The 21082-nt window shown below is 46.0% G+C and overlaps 1 protein-coding gene across 1 annotated transcript in view; it reads left to right on the forward strand.

Moving 5' to 3' along the window:
* The window catches only part of SMARCA4 (SWI/SNF related, matrix associated, actin dependent regulator of chromatin, subfamily a, member 4), a 68350-nt gene that overhangs the window by 5169 nt on the left and 42099 nt on the right, over positions 1-21082 (forward strand). The window contains 8 exon segments of the mRNA XM_032625240.1: positions 573-746; positions 1971-2138; positions 2222-2272; positions 7411-7541; positions 7735-7792; positions 15667-15788; positions 17983-18133; positions 19475-19638. Coding sequence (XP_032481131.1) covers positions 732-746; positions 1971-2138; positions 2222-2272; positions 7411-7541; positions 7735-7792; positions 15667-15788; positions 17983-18133; positions 19475-19638 — 860 coding nt within the window. The 5' untranslated portion in view covers positions 573-731.

Below are 21082 nucleotides of genomic sequence, written 5' to 3' on the forward strand. Positions count from 1 at the left end.
ATATACATATAGTAATCAAAAGTTAAACAGCTGCCTTTAAAAAATATATATATGTACATTGAGCTGTTTAAAGTATTATTGAAGCATGATTTTAACGTATGTGTTGTAGTCCATCTCAGTGTGCCCAGCATCCCGTGATTTATGAAACTGTTTCCCTGTTTGAGGACATGCAGCGTACTCTCAGCTTTCCAGTGTTAAAAGTAAACACTGGGATAGGCATTCTTGTCCTTGAGTTTTTGGGCCAATCTCTGCTATCTTACTTAAAATAAATCGCTAGCAGTGAATGATTTGGTGGGAGGGCGGGTGCATTTTGCAGTGGGTGGCAGACACTGCCAGGTTTTTCAGCCACGGCATTTGCCCCATCTGCTGTGCATGGTGGGGGGGGGTTTCCTTTTCACCACACAGTCCACGCAGAGAATGTTGGGCCTCGTAGGCAGACAGTGTCTCGGTATCGTTTTGGTTGCATCCCCTTGGTTTTCACCAAGCCCCCTTTAAAGTTTCGTCTCACTTGGGGTGACACCATGGCAACTCCTGTCCCATAGTCAGTCTGCTCTTCTGTGTGCCTCCTGCAGGAATACCTCAACAGCATTCTTCAGCACGCCAAGGATTTCAAAGAATATCACAGGTCGGTCACAGGCAAAATCCAGAAACTCACCAAGGCGGTGGCCACATACCACGCCAACACTGAGCGGGAACAGAAGAAGGAGAATGAAAGAATCGAGAAGGAGAGAATGCGGAGGCTCATGGTACAGTTGGCCATCATGACCCGGGTCCCTTCACGCGGGTGCTGGGTGTTGCAGGCATGCGGGCGGATCAGCCGCCCAGGGTTATGCCGGGGCATTTTGGTGCTCAGAGTTGGAGGCAGGACAGAGAAAGAAAGGGCTTGGGTTTGGGAGTCCGAAAGACCTGACTCCAGACCTTTGCCCGCTCACTGACCATCGGTGACCGCGTGACTTCAGCTGGTTAACTGGCTGGTCTGTGTCCTCTGGAAGGTGGAGGTGGCACCCCTCCCGGTGGAGGAGCCGCCGATGGTGTGAGCCTGACCTCCCACCCCACCCTTCCCGTCTGACAATGTATTATTCGAGGAGGGTTTCTCTGACCGGGCGATATTGACAGGCACTGCTGAGTGGACAGGGCCACGTTAGTACGAAGGAGAGTCCCCGCCCTGGTGGGGCTCATGCTGGCCCTAGAGAGACGGATGCCCAAGCGAGACAGACAAGATAGTTTTTGGGTGGTGAAAAGCGCACTGAGGAGAACAAAGCAGGGCCAGGGAGTGGGATTGACTGGGTGTTATGGGCAGGGTGGGTGTGACCCACGAATGTGGAGATCCAGGGGAAGCACCTCCCAGCAAAGAGGAGCTGAGGGCAAAGGCCCGAGGTGGGAAGAAGCCGTGTGTGAGGCTCAGCCAGTGGCCCCTGGAACAGCGTGGCGTGGGGGCAGAGTGAGGTTGGAGTCCCGGAGGCAGCCACGCGGGGCCTTGCAGGCCACGGGGAGGGCTTTGGATTTAATTCTGACCATGATGGGGAGCCGAGGGAGGCTGTAAGCTGGGATGGCGGTGTGTGTGTGTGGGGTGGGTGACATGATCCGATGTGTTCTCAGAAAGCCGGGGTAGACGGTCTGTGGGAGAGCGGTGGCTCGGACAAGGTGGAGAGAAGGGTTGGGATTTGGGTGTGTTTGTGAACATAGGGGACAGAGCTTTTAGATGGCCCTTGGCAGGACCATGTCTGTCCAGCAGGTCCCCAAGGAGCCTGGCCCGGGGTGGGGACTGGGGAAGTTCTGAAGGGGAGTCAGTAGTTATGTGAAAGGTGTGAATATAGCGCAGCCCCGGGTGTGAGCTCAGTGCTCCCTAAATGTGGGTCCGGCTGCTGGTTAACTGCAGCCCCGCGGGCTTCTTGAGTCTGGTTTGCCCGCCCTGGGTGCTGGTGGACGAGCGTGTCACGGGCACGCGCCATAACCACACGCTTCTGCAGGCCGAGGACGAGGAGGGGTACCGCAAGCTCATCGACCAGAAGAAGGACAAGCGCCTGGCCTACCTCCTGCAGCAGACAGACGAGTACGTGGCTAACCTCACAGAGCTGGTGCGGCAGCACAAGGCCGCCCAGGTCGCCAAGGAGAAGAAGAAGAAGAAGAAAAAGAAGGTGCGCCCCTCGGTGGGACTGGAGTGGCTGTGTGACTCGGCCTCCCCGGTCGGGGGGGTGACTGTCTCTCTCTTTCCTTCCAGAAGGCAGAAAACGCTGAAGGACAGACACCTGCAATCGGACCTGATGGCGAGGTGAGGAACCAGGGGTCTCTTCTGTGGAAATGCCAGCCCAGCCCCAGAGGTTAGGTCTATTTCATCCTTAAAAAATTTTTTTTTTCCTTTGAAATTATAAAAGTATATGACAATGGTAAAAATCCACATAGGTCCCCTGCCGCACTCCACCCTTCCTCGCTCCCACTGCCCAGAGAGAATATTGTTTACTACTGGGTGCGTTTCCTTCCAGAGCTTTTTCTATGCACGTGCTGTTATTTATTTCTCAGTTTTCCCTTTAAAGTTTCAGGCTCACAGGAGAGGTGTAAGAACAGTGCAGAGAGTTCCTGCATACTCTTCACCCAGATTCCCACTTTTCACGTGTCATTATTTTTTCCTAAACCATTCGAGGGTCAGATGCACACATGAGGGCTTTTTACTCCTCTGTGTGTTTCAATGTGTACATCCTAAAAGCAAGGCTGTTCTTTTCCACAACTGTACAATGATCAAAACCAGGAAATGAACATTGACGCAATACTGTGATCTAATTCACAGCCTTTGTTAAGGTTTCACAATTGACCCTCCAGTGTCCTTCACAGCAACAGAAAACCCTGGAGTGACGCCGGGTCCTTCTCCGTGCGTCATATCAGGAGTGTGTGGCGTAGATTTCTTCCCCCACTGGTGATATTGACCTTTTGGTGGCTGCCAAGGTGTCTCCAGCTGTAAAGATTAAGTACCTTGTCAGAGATACTCAGACTATGTAAAGATAACGTGATTCCTCAAACTTTCATCGGCTGTTTCATCATCTGTTGTCTTTGCCTGTATCAGTTTTTGCCATAATGGTTACAAAATGGTGATGTTTTCTCCCTCGTCTTTTCTTCTGCATTTATTAGTTGACTTTCTGCAGGAAGGAAAAGCCTTCCCTTCTTTTTTATTTGGCTTGTTCATAGTTTGGCAACCCTTGGTACTGACTCATGGATTCTTTTTTTTTTTTTTTTTTTTTTTTTATAAATTTATTTATTTATTTTTGACTGCTTTGGGTCTTCATTGCTGTGCGCAGGCTTTCCTTTAGTTGCGGCAAGTGGGAGCCACTCTTCTTTGCGGTGTGTGGGCTTCAGTAGTTGTGGCACATGGGCCCAGCAGTTATGGCTCTCTGACTCTAGAGCGCAGGCTCAGCAGTGCTGGTGCACAGACTTAGTTGCTCCGAAGCATGTGGGATCTTCCCAGACCAGGGCTCGAACCTGCAACCCCTGCCTTAGGCAGGTGGATTCCCAACCACTGCGCCACCAGGGAAGCCCATGGATTCTTATTTAGTTTAATGGATTTACTTAGTTTAATCCTGCACTATTATTATGTATTTTGATGCTCAAATTGTTCCATTTTGGACCAGTAGGAACCCCTTCACATTGGCTCCTGCCTGCTTTTGATGTGTCCCCATCGTTCTTTGAGGAGTTTCTGACTTCCTTGCACACGAAAATGGCCCAGGCTCATCTTCTGCTTTCTCTGTCTGAGTCCTGGACTCGGTCATTTCTCCAAGGAGCCCTGATTCCTTTAATCAGAGAATATTTGGAAACCATTATCTAGATGTGTTCGTTGCTACTGAGTTGTCATTGCTTCTGGGCCCTCTTAGTGGACAGATCTAGGAAACAGATGTGTGTATGCACACATATCCACCTTGCTAGTTATATATATTAACTAGTTATTGTAGTATTAAAAATACTGAGGTCACACTGATACTTCCAATTCTAATCCAGTACCACGGGGTTCTTTCTCTCCTTCTCCCTGTCCACGTTTTAATAGCCCAAAACCTGACCCCCATCTGCCACGAGATAGGCCCTCATTTCCTCAGTCCTAGACTGTGCAGGAAGTGCATTCAGAATGGCTAACATGTACCCCTCTGCAAAAGAAACCTCCTAGCTAGGGGCTTCCCTGGTGGCACAGTGGTTAAGAATCCGCCTGCCAGTGCAGGGGACACGGGTTCGAGCCCTGGTCTGGGAAGATCCTACATGCTGCAGAGCAACTAAGCCTGTACACCACAACTACTGAGCCTGCGCTCTAGAGCCCTTGAGCCACAACTGCTGAGGCTACATGCCACAACTGCTGAAGCTCGTGCACCTAGAGCCCATGCTCCACAACAAGAGAAGCCACTACAGTGAGAAGCCCGCGCACCGCAACGAAGAGTAGCCCCTGCTCCCCGCAGCTAGAGAAGGCATGCATGCGGCAACGAAGACCCAATGCAGCCAAAAATAAATAAATAAAATAAATAAATTTATAAAAAAATAAAAAGGAAGAAACCTCCTAGCTAGAGGTCAGTGTTTGTCTGAAGTTGAAAGTACATGCTCCAGATACTGCATTCAGAAGATTAGTTCTCCCCTTGTGCCCCCGTTAGTGAGGCTCCCCCCAACGCTTGTTGGTTTTATTTATTTACTCCTCATTTCTTTATTTAGGATGTGAAATACTAGCCTGGTTCCAAAAGTCAGAACCGTGCAGTGAGGCCTACTCAGAGAGGGGTTGCTGTCCCCACACACGGAGTCTTTGAGTCTTTTTCACGGCACCCTTGTCCGCCTCTTCTCGGTTAACACACTAGTGTGAAAGAAGGCTGCATAGTGAGGTGTGAATGCAAGGTGTGGCCTTTACCACCTCCTCCAACCCCTCCTCAGTCCCCCTTCCCAGAGAGAAACCTGAGTAACCTTCGGTGTGTTTGCTCTGAGACCTTTTCCATACCTGTGTCTCCAGGTGGTTTTCTTTTCCCTGCCTGGTATTGTATCTGAGTCTTTCCAAGTTAGCTCATGTACAGTTACCTGACTCTTTCTAATGCCACCATATTAGAGAGGTGGCTAGTGCTTGCTTCTCTGACTTATAAATGTAATACTTCTAGGAAAAAAATGATAATGATAAACATGAAACGTAAATGTAATGATAAGTAGAAGCCCCCATGGTGCCTGTTCTCTCACAAGCATGCATGTTGATCCCTGGTTGATGTCTCTCTCTGTATCTTTCCAGAAACCTTTGTGCTTATATTCTCTTTGTTTTGTTTTGGGACCATTTGGGTCAGTCTACACATAGCAAGACTTTTCCTGCTTAGCAGGTATCTTGGACCACTTTCCATATCAAGCAATTAGTTCTTTCATTTTATTGTATTGATGTACTAGGATCTCTTTCATCGTTCAGATTGATAGCTATCTAAGTTGCTTCCCATCTGTAGCTGTTAGATCCTGCACTGAACAGCTCTGATGGACCACCATATGTCCCTTCCCCTATGGGTGGCTATTTCCATTGTTTCCTTTCTTTCTATCCCACACATTGTTGTAATGAGCCCCCTTGCTCTCTTAGCTGGGCTGCCATAACAAAACACCATAGTCTGTGTGGCTTTTTTTTTTTTTTTTAACCACATGGCACATGGGATCTTAATTCCCCGACCGAGGATTGAACCCGCACCCCCTGCAGTGGAAGCACAGAGTCTTAACCACTGGACCTCCAGGGAAGTCCCTTTTGTTGTTTTTTGTTCTTGTTTTTGTTTTTTTTTTTTTGGTAGCCTGCATGGCTTAAACGGCAGAAATATACGTTCTTATAGTTCTGGAGGCTGGAAATTGGAGATCAAGGAGCAGCAAGGTTGGTTCCTGATGAGTACTCTCTTCCCGGCTTGTAGACTGCTGCCTTCTGGCTGTGTCACATGGGGGGAGAGAGAGCAAGCTCTGGTGTTTCTTCTTATAGGGGCACTAATGCCATCCTGAGGGCCCCACCCATATGACCTAATTTAACCCTAATTACCCACCAAGGGCCCCATCTCCAAATACAGTGACATTGGAGAGCTGGGGCTTGGGCATATGAATTTTGGAGGGGACACAGTCCAGTCCGTGGCAGATGGCACGCTTTTTCCTGTTGGCCTGATTCCCAGAAATGAATGACTATAGTGATTAACTCAAATAATATTCTTATTTCACATGATTTTATTTGAAACGTTAAGTTGAATTTTTTAAGAGAAATGTGGTCTGGCATTTTACTACAGTGCTAAGCCTTCACACGGCCATTTGTGGCTTTCAAGGGGGAAGTCACATCACAGGAAAGCGTGACTCGGGGAATTCTGTTGGGGAATCACTGCAGCTGCTCATCCTGTTTAGTAACGGGAACCATCACTTGATGATGGCTGCTGATTATCCTTGTTCTCACCCAGTGGTTCGCAGCCTTGGCTGAACATCAGAATCAGCTGGGGAGCTTTTGAAAACCAGAGAGGCCCAAGCCTCACCCCAGAGCAGTTCTGTCAGGATTCTGGGTGTGGGGACATCCCGGCATCAGCACCATAACCGCTCTCAGGAAGGACTCAGGGCTGAAAGTCACTGATTGAGGCAGCCTGCAGAGCTCATTCGTGGGGCGTGGGGTTTCAATTCCGCTTCATGGTGGGCCACTTTAAGGTTGAGATTTTAACCTGCATGGAGACTAATCTCTGCTGTGGGTCAGTGTTGATGGAGGGAGGCGTGGGAGGTATAAGTTCCTGGTAGATGCAAACAAAGGTTTCCATCCTCATCCTCGTCCTGAAGGTTTTCACCAGGAAATGTGAAGGAGCTGATGAAGGGGAAAACTTCATCCCAAGTTGATATCTCAGGAAATTGAGGAATTCCGTATTTGTTGCTACAAGGAAGTTTTATTTTTCAAATATTTAGTTAGCTGTTTAACAGAAAAGAATGAGGACCCTTGTTGAAGTCTACAAATACAATATAAATTGAATAACTCAAGGACCAGAAAAATGGGAATAGCGTAGTCACTTGGGTAAAAAAGGAAGGAGTACGTAAGTCCGTGTTCCTTATGTGTGGAATTGATCTGGGAGAACACACGAGAAAATGATGCTGGTGGGCGCCTGTGAAGAGAAACTGTTGGGCAGGGGGATAGGGAGGGAGAGTACACACTCTATACTCTTGAATTTGAACTATATGTTACCTATTTGAAAATTAAAACGTGGATATCAGTTCCTTCCAAGAAACAACTGTCGTCAATGGGTTATATATATATATTTTTACTGAATGGTTAATATGCAGTTAACCCATTCCACAACCACTGGTCACATTGGTGTGCTGTTTTCTGGACGTGGAGTTGGGAGGGCACTTCTCCAGTTGGCCATGGTTAGCGGGGCACCAAAGGTATAGACTCTACGGAACCTCAAGTCACACGTGTGACTTTTTCAGCCTCTGGATGAGACCAGCCAAATGAGCGACCTTCCGGTGAAAGTGATCCACGTGGAGAGCGGGAAGATCCTCACGGGCACAGACGCACCCAAAGCAGGGCAGCTGGAGGCCTGGCTGGAAATGAACCCGGGGTGAGTGAGGCTTCATGTTCCAGAGGCAGCCAGGATCCTGAGTCAACGGTCGGCCTCATTCCAGGGGAGCTGGCAGCTGGGGGTGATCCTGCTTACTTTTGGAAACAGGCCAATTTGCTAAGGAAAGTGAATCATGCTGGTTCTGGGGAGATTTATATTAAAATGCTGATTTTTTTTTTTTTTTTTTTTTTAGGTATGAAGTAGCTCCAAGATCTGATAGTGAAGAGAGTGGCTCAGAAGAAGAGGAGGAGGTAAGAGTTCATTTCCTGGCTGTCGAGGCCCACAGTGCTGTGTGGTGTGACCTCTACCCACAGCAGGCACAGTGATCCTCTCCCGCTCCAGCCAGGCATCAAAGGGGGCAGGAGATAGGCACACGGGCAGGGCGTGAGGCTGAAAGTTGGTGCTTTAGAGCTGCGCTGTCCAGTACCGTAGCCTCTAGCCACACATGACTGTTTTCACTTTCACTTAATTAAGTAAAGTGTAAATGTCCTCACTCATATGTCCTCAGTCGTACGGGCCACATTTCAGGCGCCCAAACAGCTCTCCCCTCCAGAAAATATTGGTATGAAGTAGTGAGCATGAAATCATATACATGTTGGCCCCTTGTAATCTGTTCTTTGGCACTGTTACAGATGGTCGCATTTATTGTGTATGTTCTCTAAATCATTTAATTATTCCACGTTATGGTGATTTTTGGATGTTTGCTGGTTGACAAAGCTCTGATGAGAGCCTTGTTCCTCTGTCTGTCCTGGGTGGCCTCCTCGGGAAGGGTGACTCAGAGGGAGCCTGGGGATGCAGTGTCCGAAAGCAGGGCTCGTTTTCCACAGTTAGCATCCAGAAGGGTGCTGTCCTGCACTCCCCCTTCAGCTGGGGTAAGAGTGTCTTACAAGGCTTTAAAAAAGCTTTGGCCACCTCCATAAGATTTTAAAAAGGGAATTTTAATGGGCAGATATTTGCTTATTAAGGTTGAACATGTTTTTAGGTGTTACTATTTAGATTTCTTCTGTGAATGGTTTGCTTCATTTGCCCATTTCTAATCAGTTGTGTTTTTTTACTGGATTTTTAAGTGTTCTTTATGTATTTACCCCAGCCTGAAATCAGCTTGGTGTTCACCTATATCTCTCTTTTGGTTTGTCCTCTTACCTCTTCAGGTCATCTGGAATTTATTTTGTGTAGGGCTTGAGATGGCGCCCTTTTTTCCCCTTCCCAGTAGTAGCGTTAAGCCAGTTGGTGTACTGTTAGTCCATCCCTTCCCCATTGATCTGTGATATTTGAAAAAACTAATATTAAAGACACACTGGTGTCTTTTTAGGGTCACATGTTCAGTTTCTTTTTCTTTTTTATAATTTATTTTTCTGGTTTTTATTTTATTTAATATTATTTTAAATTGAGGTATAGTTGATGTACTGTTCAGGTTCTTTTAAAGTTCTAATAATTCTAAGACCAGTAACATTTTGTTGTAATTTTTTAAACAGCTTTATGGAGATATAATTTACATATGTAAAATGCACCCACAGTAAGAGTACAATTCAGTGATTTTTTTAGTGAATTTATAGAGTTGTGCAGTCATTACTCTACACCAGCTTTAGAACGTTTCTGTCACCCCAAATGACATCTCACCCACTTACAGTTTGTTCTCGCCACCTCCTCCAGCCCCAGGAAACCACTGGTCTGCTCTGTCTCTATAGATTTGCCATTTCCGGAATTTCACATAAATGGAATTATACAACGTGTAGTATCTTGTGTCTGGCTTATTTTACGTGGCGTGTTTTTGATTTTCATCCATGTTGTCTGTACATCAAAAGTTTGTTTTACATCACTAATTATTAGAGAAATGCAGATCAAAGCTACAATGAGGTACCACCTCACACCGGTCAGAATGGCCATCACTAAAAAGTCTACAAATAACAAATGCTGGAGAAGGTGTGGAGAGAAGGGAACCCTCCTATGTTGCTGGTGGGAATATAAACTGGTGCAGCCACTGTGGCGAATAGTATGGAGTTTCCTCAAAAAACTAAAAATAGAGTTGCCATATGATCCAGCAATCCCACCCCTGGGCATTTATCTGGACAACACTATAATTCAAAAAGATACATGCATCCCTCTGTTCATAGCAGCACTATTTAGCAGCAAGGTCCTACACTTAGGAAACTATATTTAATATCCTGTAATAACCATAATGGAAAAGCAAAAAAAAGAAAATATCCTATGCTTTGAAGGTGTAGATTTAACCCTTATATGCATATTTCCAACCTATCAAACTCAACTTATCAAAATTTTTGATTAGATATGTACATTTTACTCTAAGTAATTTCTATCTCAATTAAAAAATATTTTTAAAATAAATGGAGAAACCATTAATAAAAGTTAAGGTCTTAAAAAAAAGTTTGTTTTATTCCTGAGTCATGTTCCATTGTATAGATATACCACATTTTGTTTATCCATACACCAATTGGTGGGCATTTGTGTTTTTTCCCATTTTCTGCTATTATGAATAACATTGCTGTGAACATTCACATGCATGTCCTTGTGTGGACATACGTTTTCATTTCTCTTTGGGTAGATACTTAGGAGTGGCATTGCTGGGTCATATGATAAGTTTAATGTTTAACTTTTTAAGGAATTGACAAACTATTGCCTGAAGTAGTTGTACCTTTTCACAGGTTCCAGTTTCTCCATATCCTTGTCAACACTTGGCGTTATCTGTTCTTTACATTATATAGCCATCCTTGTGGGTGTGTAGTGGTATCTTGTGGCTTTACTTTGCATTTTCCTAGTAAATAATGATGTTGAGCATCTTTTCAAATGTTTATGCACCATTCAGATATCTTCTTTGGTGAAAATCTGTTGAAATCTTTTGCCCATTTTTAATTCAGTTGTTTGTTATCTCATCAGTGAGTCGTAAGAATTCTTTATATATTCTTGATACGTGTCCCTGATCAGATATGTAGCTTGCAGACATCTTCTCCCAGTCTGTTTGCTTTTCTTTTCCCTCAGTGATGTCTTTTGAAATGCAAAAATGTTTCATTTTGATGAAATCCATTTATCGATTTTTTCTTTTATGAATTGTGCCTTTGGTGTTGTATCTAAGAGCTGTTTGAAGTCACGAAGGTTTTTCTCTTATGTTTTCTTCTAGAAGTTTTATATTTAAGCTCTCACATTTAGGGTCATAATTGAGTTGATTTGAGGTACTGGTCTAAGTTTGTTTTTTGTTTTTTTTTTTTTTGCTATGGATAACCTTCTTACCCAGCACCAGTTGATGAACAGACTGTTCTTTCTCCCATGAATAGTCTTGGTAACTTTGTGGGAAATCAGTTGACCATAAAATTAAGGGTTTGTTTCTGATGCTCAGTGTTTTCCTGTTGATTAGTATGTCTGTGTTTGTGCCACTACCACACTGTCTTGTATTACAAGTTTTGAAATCAGGTAGTGTTAGTCCTCCAGCTTGTTTGCTCTATTGGCTATTCTAGGTACTTTGCATTCCCATATACACTTTAGGATCAGCTCATCAGTTACTACAAAAAGGCTTGCTGGGATTTTTGTTGAGGTTGTGTTGAATATAGAGATCAGTTTTGGGAGAATCACGTCCTAACAATATTTAGTTTTCCAGTCCATGAACATGAGATGTCTATTTATTTTGATCATCTTTAATTTCTCTTAGCAATAATTTGTAGTTTTCAGAGTATAGGTTTTGCTTTTTTTGTTGTTAAATTTATTCTTAAATATTTTATTCCTTTTCTGCTACTATGAATAGAATTGTTTCCTTGGTTTTATTTTTTGATGTGTTGTTGCTATTACATGGAAATACAATTTTATATGTATATTTTTAAAATGTTAATCTCGTGTTCTGCGCACTTGATGAACTCATATTGGTAATTCCAATAGGGTTTTTTGTTTGTTTGATTCCTTAGGATTTTCACATGCAGGATTATGTCATTCATAAATAACCATAATTCTTCAATACTTCTTCCTTTCCCCTCTGTGTGCCTTTAATCTTTAATTTCCTTCTCTTGCCTTATTGCAAGATCCTCCAGTACAATGTTGAATAGAAGTGTCTAGAGCAGATATCCTTAGTTTGTTTTTGATCTTAAGGGTTATGCAGTTAGTCTGTCACTATTGTTTGGTGTTAGCTGTAGATTTCTCATGGATGCCCTTTATCAGGTTGAGTAAATCCTCTTCTGTTCCTAGTTTATTGAGAGTTTTTAGCATGTGTGAGCTAGATTTTATCTCATACTTTTTCTATTAAGTTGATCATTTGATTTCTTTTAAATTTATTAATTTTTATTTTTGGCTGTGTTTGGTCTTCGTTGCTGCGTGTGGGCTTTCTCTAGTTGCAGTGAGTGGAGGCTACTCTTCGTTGTGGTGCGCAGGCTTCTCATTGTGGTGGCTTCTCTTGTTGCAGAGCACAGGCTCTAGGGGCATGGGCTTCAGTAGTTGTGGCACGTGGCCTCAGTAGTTGTGGCTCTAGGGCCTAGTTGCTCCCCGGCGTGTGGGATCTTACCTGACTAGGGCTTGTACCCATGTCCCCTGCACTGGCAGGCGGATTCTTAACCACTGCTCCAACAGGGAAGTCCCTGATTTTTTTTTTAATTTAAATTAATTTTTTAAATTTAATTAATTAATTTATTGGCTGCATTGGGTCTTCATTGCTGCATGGGGGCTTTCTCCAGTTGCAGTGAGCGGGGCTTTCTCTAGTTGTGGCAAGTGGGGGTACTCTTTGTTGCAGTGCACGGACCTCTCATTGCACTGGTCTCTCTTGTGGTGGAGCACAGAATTTAGGCACGTGGGCTTCAGCAGTTGTGGCACATGGGCTCAGCAGTTGTGGCTCACAGGCTCAGTAGTCATGGCGCACGGGCCTAGTTGCTCTGCGGCATGTGGGATCATCCTGGACGAGGGCTCCAATCCGAGTCCCCTGCATTGGCAGGTGGATTCTTAACCACTGCGCCACCAGGGAAGTACAAATTTTTACTATATTTTTAAAGTTATTTTCTTTGTAGTTGCTCCAGGGATTATGATATGCATCTTAATTTATCATCATATGCTTCAGGTTAATACTAACTACATTCTGGTAAAATATGGAAATTTTGTTCTAGCTTAGCTCCATTTGTTCTTCTCCCTTTGTGCTGTTATTGTCACATATGTTACATCTATATATGTTATAAACCCAACAATACAGTCTTCTAATTAATACCTGATATAATCTTATGCCTTAGTCTAAAGAAGTTGGAAAAGAAGAAATAAGGGAAAATATATTTATAGAGTCTTTTATATTGATACGTGCATTTACCATTTCTGATGTTTTTTATTTCTCCATATGGATTCAATTTACTATCACCTATCATTTCCTTTCAGCTTGAAAGACTTTTTTTTTTTTAAACCATTTTTTAAAATCAAAGTATAATTTACAATGTTGTGTTAGTTTCAGGTGTACAGCAAAGCAGTTTAGTTATACGTGTGTGTGTGTATGTGTATTCTTTTTCAGATTCTTTTCCATTACAGGTTATTGCAAGATATTGAATATATTGAAAGATTTCTTTTACCATTTATTATAAGGCATGTCTGCTAGCAACAGATTCTCTCAGCCTTTGTTTTTTCTGGGAATGTATTTCTTTAGCTTTCATTTTCAAAGATAGTGTAGCTGGACATAGAATTCTTTGTTGACAGTCTTTTTCCTTTTGAATATGTCATTCCACTACTTTCTGGTCTCCTGTTTCAGATGAAAGGCTAGCTACTAATTATATGGATGCTCCTTTGTACTTGATGATTCATTTTCTCTTTCTTGCTTCCAAGATTTTCTGTTTGTCTTTGGGTTTTAGAAGTTTGTGAACTCTCTCTTTGTGTTTATTCTTGTTAGTGTTTGTTCAGATCTTGTTTTGGTAGAGTCATGTTTTCATCAAATTTGGGAAGTTTATCATTTCTGTCTTCTATTGAGACTCTGTATTTGTTGATACATTCTACTTAAAGATGGTTTCCTTTATTTCTTTGAACATATTTACATAGGTTTGAACACATATATAGTAATAGCTGCTTGTAAGATTGTATGCTAAGTCCAACATCTAGGAACAGAGACAGGCTCAACCGACTGTCTTTTCCCCTGAGTTCTTATCGCATTCTCCTCCTTTTTGTTTGTCTTGTAATGAATGTTTAGTGGAAGGCTATTTTAGCCACTCTGGATTCTGACTTTTACCCCTGTGCGTTCTTTTTGGTGTTTTTGTTTGTTTAGTAAATTATCTAGGCTGAATCTGTGGAATGTTTTCCCAGGGTGTGTGCTGCCTTTGGTGTCTCTGCTCAGTTTATTGTTTTTGTTTTTTTTCTCGTTTTTAGTTTTAATCCTGGCTCTCTAGGAGTGGGTTGTGTTTCTTCATAACTTAGTAGTCTTCCAGTGATTGGGGAGAGTTTGTACTCAAACACCTTGAGCCAGTAAGGCTTCTTTCTGCAGCCAGTGGATCAGTGTGTGTAGAAGAACACATTCCAAGATTGGGCCATTTTCAAGCCCACCCTGGCTTTTACTTTCTGCTGGGCCCTTTCTCCCTTTCTCGTTTCCTCTGTGCATGTGCACAGCCCTCAGCCAGTAATATGCTTTCCCCACCCATGGCTGAGGTCCTCACCTCCACTGACAGTGCTGCTGGCCTGGGCATCGTCCACTGCTACAAAATGACTAAGTCCCCATCAGCCTCAGCTGCCAGGCCTCATGGCTTGCCCACCCTGGGAGAACGTGCACATCAGAACTGGGAGCTGAGGGTAGGAGAGATGAAAGCACCCCCAAGAAAGAACTCCACAAACTCCCACTCTTCTTGCCCAAGGCTCGGCAGTTTTCTCAGTGTTAATGCATCTCAGACTCAGGGCTCTGAAATGGTTGCCTGTGCTACTTTTGTCCAGCTTTAAAGTCACTTTTTTTTTTTTTTTAATTAAGTCAGACCTCAGGCAGGGCTGTCAAGCAGCCCCACCTTTCTCCCCACCTACTCCGCAGGAGGACTAGGGGAATTCTTTTCTTAAAAATAAATTTATTTATTTATTTATTTTTGGCCGCGTTGGGTCTTCGTTGCTGCACGTGGGTTTTCTCTAGTTGCGGCGAGCAGGGGCTACTCTCTGTTGCGGAGCACAGGCTCTACGTGCTCAGGCTTCAGTAGTTGTGGCGTACGGGCTTAGTTGCTCCGTGGCACGTGGGATCTTCCCGGACCAGGGCTCGAACCTGTGTCCCCTGCACTGGCAGGCGGATTCTTAACCACTGAGCCACCAGGGAAGCCCCTAAAGTCACTTATTGAGGGGAAAATTTGCTGACCCCTTTAATTGGAATTAGCCAGGCTTCCCATTCCTATTTTAATTCCCAGCATGGTAATATCAAGTAGGATAAGTCTTACCGGTTATGATTTTTTTGACCAAAATGTTTGTGCTGTCATTACCTGTTCATTATTCCAAATGATCTGTAAAATTATTTTGCATGCTCCAAAGGAAATCCCACTGGGTTTTGACTGAATAATTTGACAGGTTAATGACAGATACTTTTTCTTTTTTTTTTTTAGTTTTATAGCAGTTCCATTATACACACACATTTTGTGTGATTTATACAGGAATACAAGGATGGTTTTAATATTGGGAAATGTATTTGTGTGTGTTTTTTCAGTATGTCATACAAAATCCCCTTTATTATCTGCTCGGTAAATGTTGAAAAATCCTTTTAATGAAACACAACACTCATACTTAATATACAGATTTATAGAAAACCTCTTAGTAAACTATGATGCCTTATCATCAGTCTTATTTGACATATTTTAGACATTTTGGCCATGTCAGTAAAGCTGAAAGTAAATCAAGAGCAATAAATATTGAAGGTTACCTGTAAAATGTTTAATACCTAGGAAATCCAAGAGAAGAGAAAAGCTGTTTTAGTAGTATGCATTGTGTACGGGGGGCTGGGTGCAACAGAAGTACAGCATACCCTGAGAGGTCCTTAAAAAGAAGTGTCTGGACTCTGCTAAGAAAACTAAAAATCATATACTGAGCAATTAAAAGAATGTGCAAATAAAAAGCATGACATGTTTTGGGATTGGTAGGAAGAGGGCACGTGGGTTGTAAAAGCATCACTCTGGGGTGACCTGAGGTGAACTGGCTTGTCTCTTGGTAGGAGGAGGAGGAGGAGCAGCCGCAGCCAGCACAGCCTCCCGCCCTGCCCGTGGAGGACAAGAAGAAGATTCCAGATCCAGACAGCGATGACGTCTCCGAGGTGGACGCCCGGCACATCATTGAGTAAGGCATCCCTCCCTCCACCAGCTTCCCGCGAGGTGGCACCGGCAGAAGCTGTTAGAATCCCAGCTTCTCCCTGGACAGCACTGTCCAGCCGGCAGCCGTTGTGGGACCACAAACACCAGATTGACTTACTTCAGATGTCACTGATGTTTGTAGGGGTTGAATGACGTTCCGTCCATTCACGTGGCTCATCCTGTGTTTTAAGAGATAGTCGGGGGCTTCGCTGGTGGCGCAGTGGTTGAGAGTCCGTCCTGCCGATGTGGGGGACACGGGTTCGTGCCCGGTCCGGGAGGATCCCACAGGCCGCGGAGCGGCTGGGCCCGTGAGTCATGGCCGCTGGGCCTGCGCGTCTAGAGCCTGTGCTCCGCAACGGGAGAGGCCACAACAGTGAGAGGCCCGCGTACCGCAAGAAAAAAAAACAAAAAACAGAGATAGTCGGGGGGCTTCCCTGGTGGCGCGGTGGTTGGGAATCTGCCTGCCGATGCAGGGGACGTGGGTTCGATCCCTGGTCCGGGAGGTTCCCCCGTGCCGCGGAGCAGCTGGGCCCGTGGGCCACAATTACTGAGCCTGCACTCTAGAGCCCGTGGGCCACAACTACTGACCCCGCATGCCACAACTACTGAAGCCCATGCGCCTAGAGCCCATGCTCCGCAACGGGGGAGACCACCGCAGTGAGAAGCCCCCACACCGCAATGGGAGTAGCCCCGCTCGCTGCAACTACAGAAAGCCTGCATGCAGCAATGAAGACCAACACAGCCAAAAATAAAATAAACAAATAAAAATAAATAATAAAAAGAGATAGTCGGGTTTACCACAGAAAGCCGCTTTCATGCTTGTGCTCCAGCCCCAGCCCTCCCCATCTCCTCCTGGAAGAAACTGCTTCCAGCATCGCGTGTCTTCCGCACATATTTTTGTGCATCAGTAAGCATGACGTGTATCTGTGTTTTGTTTCATTTGCACGAGGGTATCTGGGGCACGGTGTTCCTGCCCCTTGCTCCTATGTCTGTGCACACACAGTGTCTCACTCCTCCCACATCTGGCCCATCCTGTCATGGTCTCACGTTGTGGCCTGAGTCTGGCGGTGGTCGTTTAGGTTATTTCTCATCCTTTGCCGTTGTAAGCACAGTTACAATTAACATACCAATTTTATTGTGGCTTACAGTACAGAGTTAATGGATACTCTTAAATAGAGCATTGAGAGTATTATGTATTACATAAGCTACATAAGCACTAGGTATGAAGGGAACCATTAGAACAAACATACAGTTTTTTTTTTTTTTGCGGTATGCGGGCCTCTCACTGTTGTGCCCTCTCCCATTGCGGAGCACAGGCTCTGGACACGCAGGCTCAGCAGCCATGGCTCACGGGCCCAGCCGCTCCGCGGCATGTGGGATCTTCCCAGACTGGGGCACAAACCGTGTCCCCTGCATCGGCAGGCGGACTCTCAACCACTGCGCCACCAGGGAAGCCCAGACATACAGTCTTTTGAATCCATCAGAAATATATGGGAAAAAACCCTGTAAGCTAGGAAAGCCCAGCTCACTGTGCAGGATTTGTAAGAAGATATAAAAACAAAACATAGCATAAAACAATATGATAGTTGGATCACATATATCTCTCACATTAATAAAATGTAAATAGTTTAAAGTCATTTTTTAAAAGAATTCCAGGGAGTTCCCCGGCGGTCCAGTGGTTAGAACTCTACACTTTCACTGCCAGGAGCCTGGGTTTGATCCCTGGTTGGGGAACTAAGATCCCGCAAGCCTCGTGGTGCGGCCAAAAAAATAAAATAAAATAATAAAAAGAGTTTTTTTTAATTGAAGAATTCTAGATTAGATTACAAAACAGCCAAAGTATAAATGATTCTGGTTTGTGCAAGGCTGTTGAGTGTACATTTTCCCTTTAGACTCTTGAACTCCGGGTAGAGAGGGTGGGCCATGTGACCAGCCTCTGGCTAAAAGTAACATTCCTTCTGTGGTGTGACAGTGACTTGATTCCCGTGGCACCCAGAAGTCTAGTCTTGGGCCCACCTGGATTAGTGTTTGCTGCCTTGCCTGTCCTCAGACTGTGCGGCTGCTCTTTGGCTTATCTTCTGGCTCAGGCCATAAAGCTGCTCTGCGGAGGTTTGTGTCAGAAGCACATTGTCACAAGTAGGAATGTGTGTCTTCACACAGCCCTTTGATCTTGCTCCCAGGAACGCCAAGCAAGATGTCGATGATGAGTATGGCGTGTCGCAGGCCCTCGCTCGTGGCCTGCAGTCCTATTATGCCGTGGCCCACGCCGTCACCGAGAGGGTGGATAAGCAGTCGGCGCTCATGGTCAACGGCGTCCTCAAGCAGTACCAGGTAGGCTGGAGGGGGCCGTGTCCACATAGCAGTCTCGGCAGAGGGGTTTCCGGGTCGTGGGTGGCTGCTGCAGGCAGGTAGACCTGAGTTCACGGTCCACTCTTGGTCTTTGGGCAACTCACTCTTCCCCTCTGAGCCTCAGTCTCCGCATCTGTAAAGCAGCTTCATGGTCTGACCAAGAGGAAATGAAATGTTGCAATAAATCTGTATCTGCTGGGTGCTTGATACGTGCCAAGAAGAACAGGAGCACTTTGTAGGCTGTTAGCATCTGAATTCCCTCAACCACTCTGAAGTAGATGCTGTGGTCCTCCGAATTTCATGGGAAGGGGGGGGTTGGAGGGGCAACTGAGGAACAGAGAGGTACAGCGATTCCTCAAAATCACACAGTTTGGGAATGGCCGAGCCAGAATGGGACCCGGGCGTGGGCCCATGGGTGCTCAGTACATATTTCCTGGAGCTCTGTGCAGCATGAGGCAGCAAGGCAGGAGAGGTTAGCAGCCCTAGACTCGGTCCTTCCTTCCGGGAAATGGGGCAGCAGCCCCTCCTGCCAGCCTCGGAGGGTGAAGTGATGACACCTCTGAAGCTCTCTGTCAGGGTCTGGCCTGGAACAGCCAAGAAATGGAGCTGCTTATAGTAAAGATCTCTTTTCCTGTGGCCCCGTATCCCAGGCTCACCTGTAAGCTCCCAAGAGGCAGCTGGTGCTGATATCCGTGCTGATATCAAGTGCCAAAGGTGAATCCTGTGGCCGGTGGAACTTTCCAGAGACCAGTGTAATCAGAGAAATCAGAACATGGCCAAGACTTAACTTGCTTCATCTGTTATGAAAATTTCCCGATTTTCCCTGAGGACAATATTCTCTCTAATTGGCTGTGTTTCAGAAAGCTTCACAAGCTTTGGAAACCTTTCGGTTAATCTTGAAATGCTGTTGAGGCAGTTGTTAGTCATGTGGTGGACTCATCACCAAGTTCCCCTGAAACCCCGACGCTCTCCTGAATCCAGTGTCACACGGTTGAGGGCAGGTTGCTCCCGATGTGCTGTGTGGCTTGGTGTCAGGCAGTGACAGACGGACACTGTAACAGTGAGAAGCTTAGCTGTTTAAATGTGCGCCCAGAAAGGACATTTCATATACATCTCTCATTAGCACAGCAACCCTGTGATTTCAGAGACAGGATTGCTGAGGATGAGGCTGAGTGGGAAAGGAGTGGGCTGACTCAGAGCAAAATACCAAGTGAAGATGGCCGCAGGAGGTCCCTGGCTGGGGCAGAACTTGTGAGTCTCCGAAGTGCAGGGAACACCCCCGAACCCAACCTGGGCTTCAGTCCTGGCCGCTTTTCCTTGCAGATCAAAGGCTTAGAGTGGCTGGTGTCCCTGTACAACAACAACCTGAATGGCATCCTGGCTGATGAGATGGGCCTGGGGAAGACCATCCAGACCATCGCTCTCATCACGTACCTCATGGAGCACAAGCGGATCAACGGGCCCTTCCTCATCATAGTACCTCTCTCGTGAGTGTGCCCACCCCAGGTGCCGGGAGTGCCCACTGCCCGAGGTCACCAGCAGCCTGGCCTGGGCTCAGACGCCTGTGTGTTAGTTTGCTTGGGCCACCCTCATGAAGGACCACAGCCTGGGTGGCTTAAACAATAGGAACTATTTCCCGGGAGGCCACAAGTCTGAGAACAAGGTGTCAGCAGGGCTGGTTTCTCCCTAGGCCTCTCTCCTGGCCTTGTGGATGGCCATCTTCTCCCTGTGTCTTCACACTGGCCTTCCTTCTATGTGTGTCTGTGCCCTAATTTCCTCTTCTTATAACAAAGTTATACCTGTCATGGATTAGGGCTTGCCCCAATGACCGTGTTTTTACTTCATTACCTCTTTAAAGACTCTCTTTCCAAATATAGTCACGTTCTGGGGTGCTGGGCATGAAGATGTCAACATACAAATTTGGGGGGGACACAACTCAGCCCATAGCCACCTGCCTTTCGTGTCAAGGCTCAGGATAGAAGGGCAGGTGATGGAGTGCCCGTCCATGATTCCTGTTGGGGCAGCTCTCACAGGATGTCCTCGGTGTCCTCTTCAGGCCCCATAATGAGCAAATTCCACACAAGGTTGTCACAGGAGTAAGATAACTGCCCACTAGAAATGTGGAGTGGAACCATTTGTGCAGACACTGTCCACTTACTGCTGGGGCACCGAGCCCTGTCGATCGCGTCCCAGCCTGGTCCAGGCACCACAGACGCTCAGGTGGCATCTGGATACCCAAACAGCGTCCAGAGGAGGCTCTCTCACTTGCCACCTCTTGGTACCGTTGGTCTTTTCCTCCCAGCAGGCACCCTTCCAGGGGTCAGGATTCCTCAGGCCATCTGGGCATCCCTCTTCCCAGCTCCGCATGTGTCACAAAATGGTTCTCCTGTTCCCAGGTTTTTTCCAGAAGTCCCAGGACTGGCTGTCATTGACCCAGTTCAGGTCACATGTTAGGCAACAGTCCAGTCATGGGCCTGGGGGATGGTCTGCTCTGATGTGGCCAGGCCTCTGTGTGTACACTTGGCTTGGTCCTGAAGGGGAGCCCCCTTTACCGTCAGCCCAGCACTCGGGGGAACCATGTCTGCCTCAAGTCAGCTGTCGAGGGGGGAGGATGGGAAACCGAGTGCTCATCCCTCAGCCCATGGGAACATGCCCTCCTATCTATAAGGAGGCCAGGCCTCCAGAGGCCATGCACCCACTGCTGGGGGCTCCAGAACCCTCCCAGAATTCACCTCGAGAAGTTGATTTCCTCCTTCTGCCTTCTGTCCCTCATGGCGGTGTAAATCTGGCTGCCTTGGCAGGAACAGATCTTCATGGAGAGGGAACTGTTTCCACAGTGCAGCAGAAGGTCCCAGGCCGTGGTCAGGCCCAGCTGCTTCTCTGCTTCCCGCTGCCCTTGCCTGTGCGCTGACTCCCTGCCCTCCACTTACT

Source organism: Phocoena sinus, chromosome 3, assembly GCF_008692025.1.
Source record: "Phocoena sinus isolate mPhoSin1 chromosome 3, mPhoSin1.pri, whole genome shotgun sequence".
NCBI classification, from domain to species: domain Eukaryota; kingdom Metazoa; phylum Chordata; class Mammalia; order Artiodactyla; family Phocoenidae; genus Phocoena; species Phocoena sinus.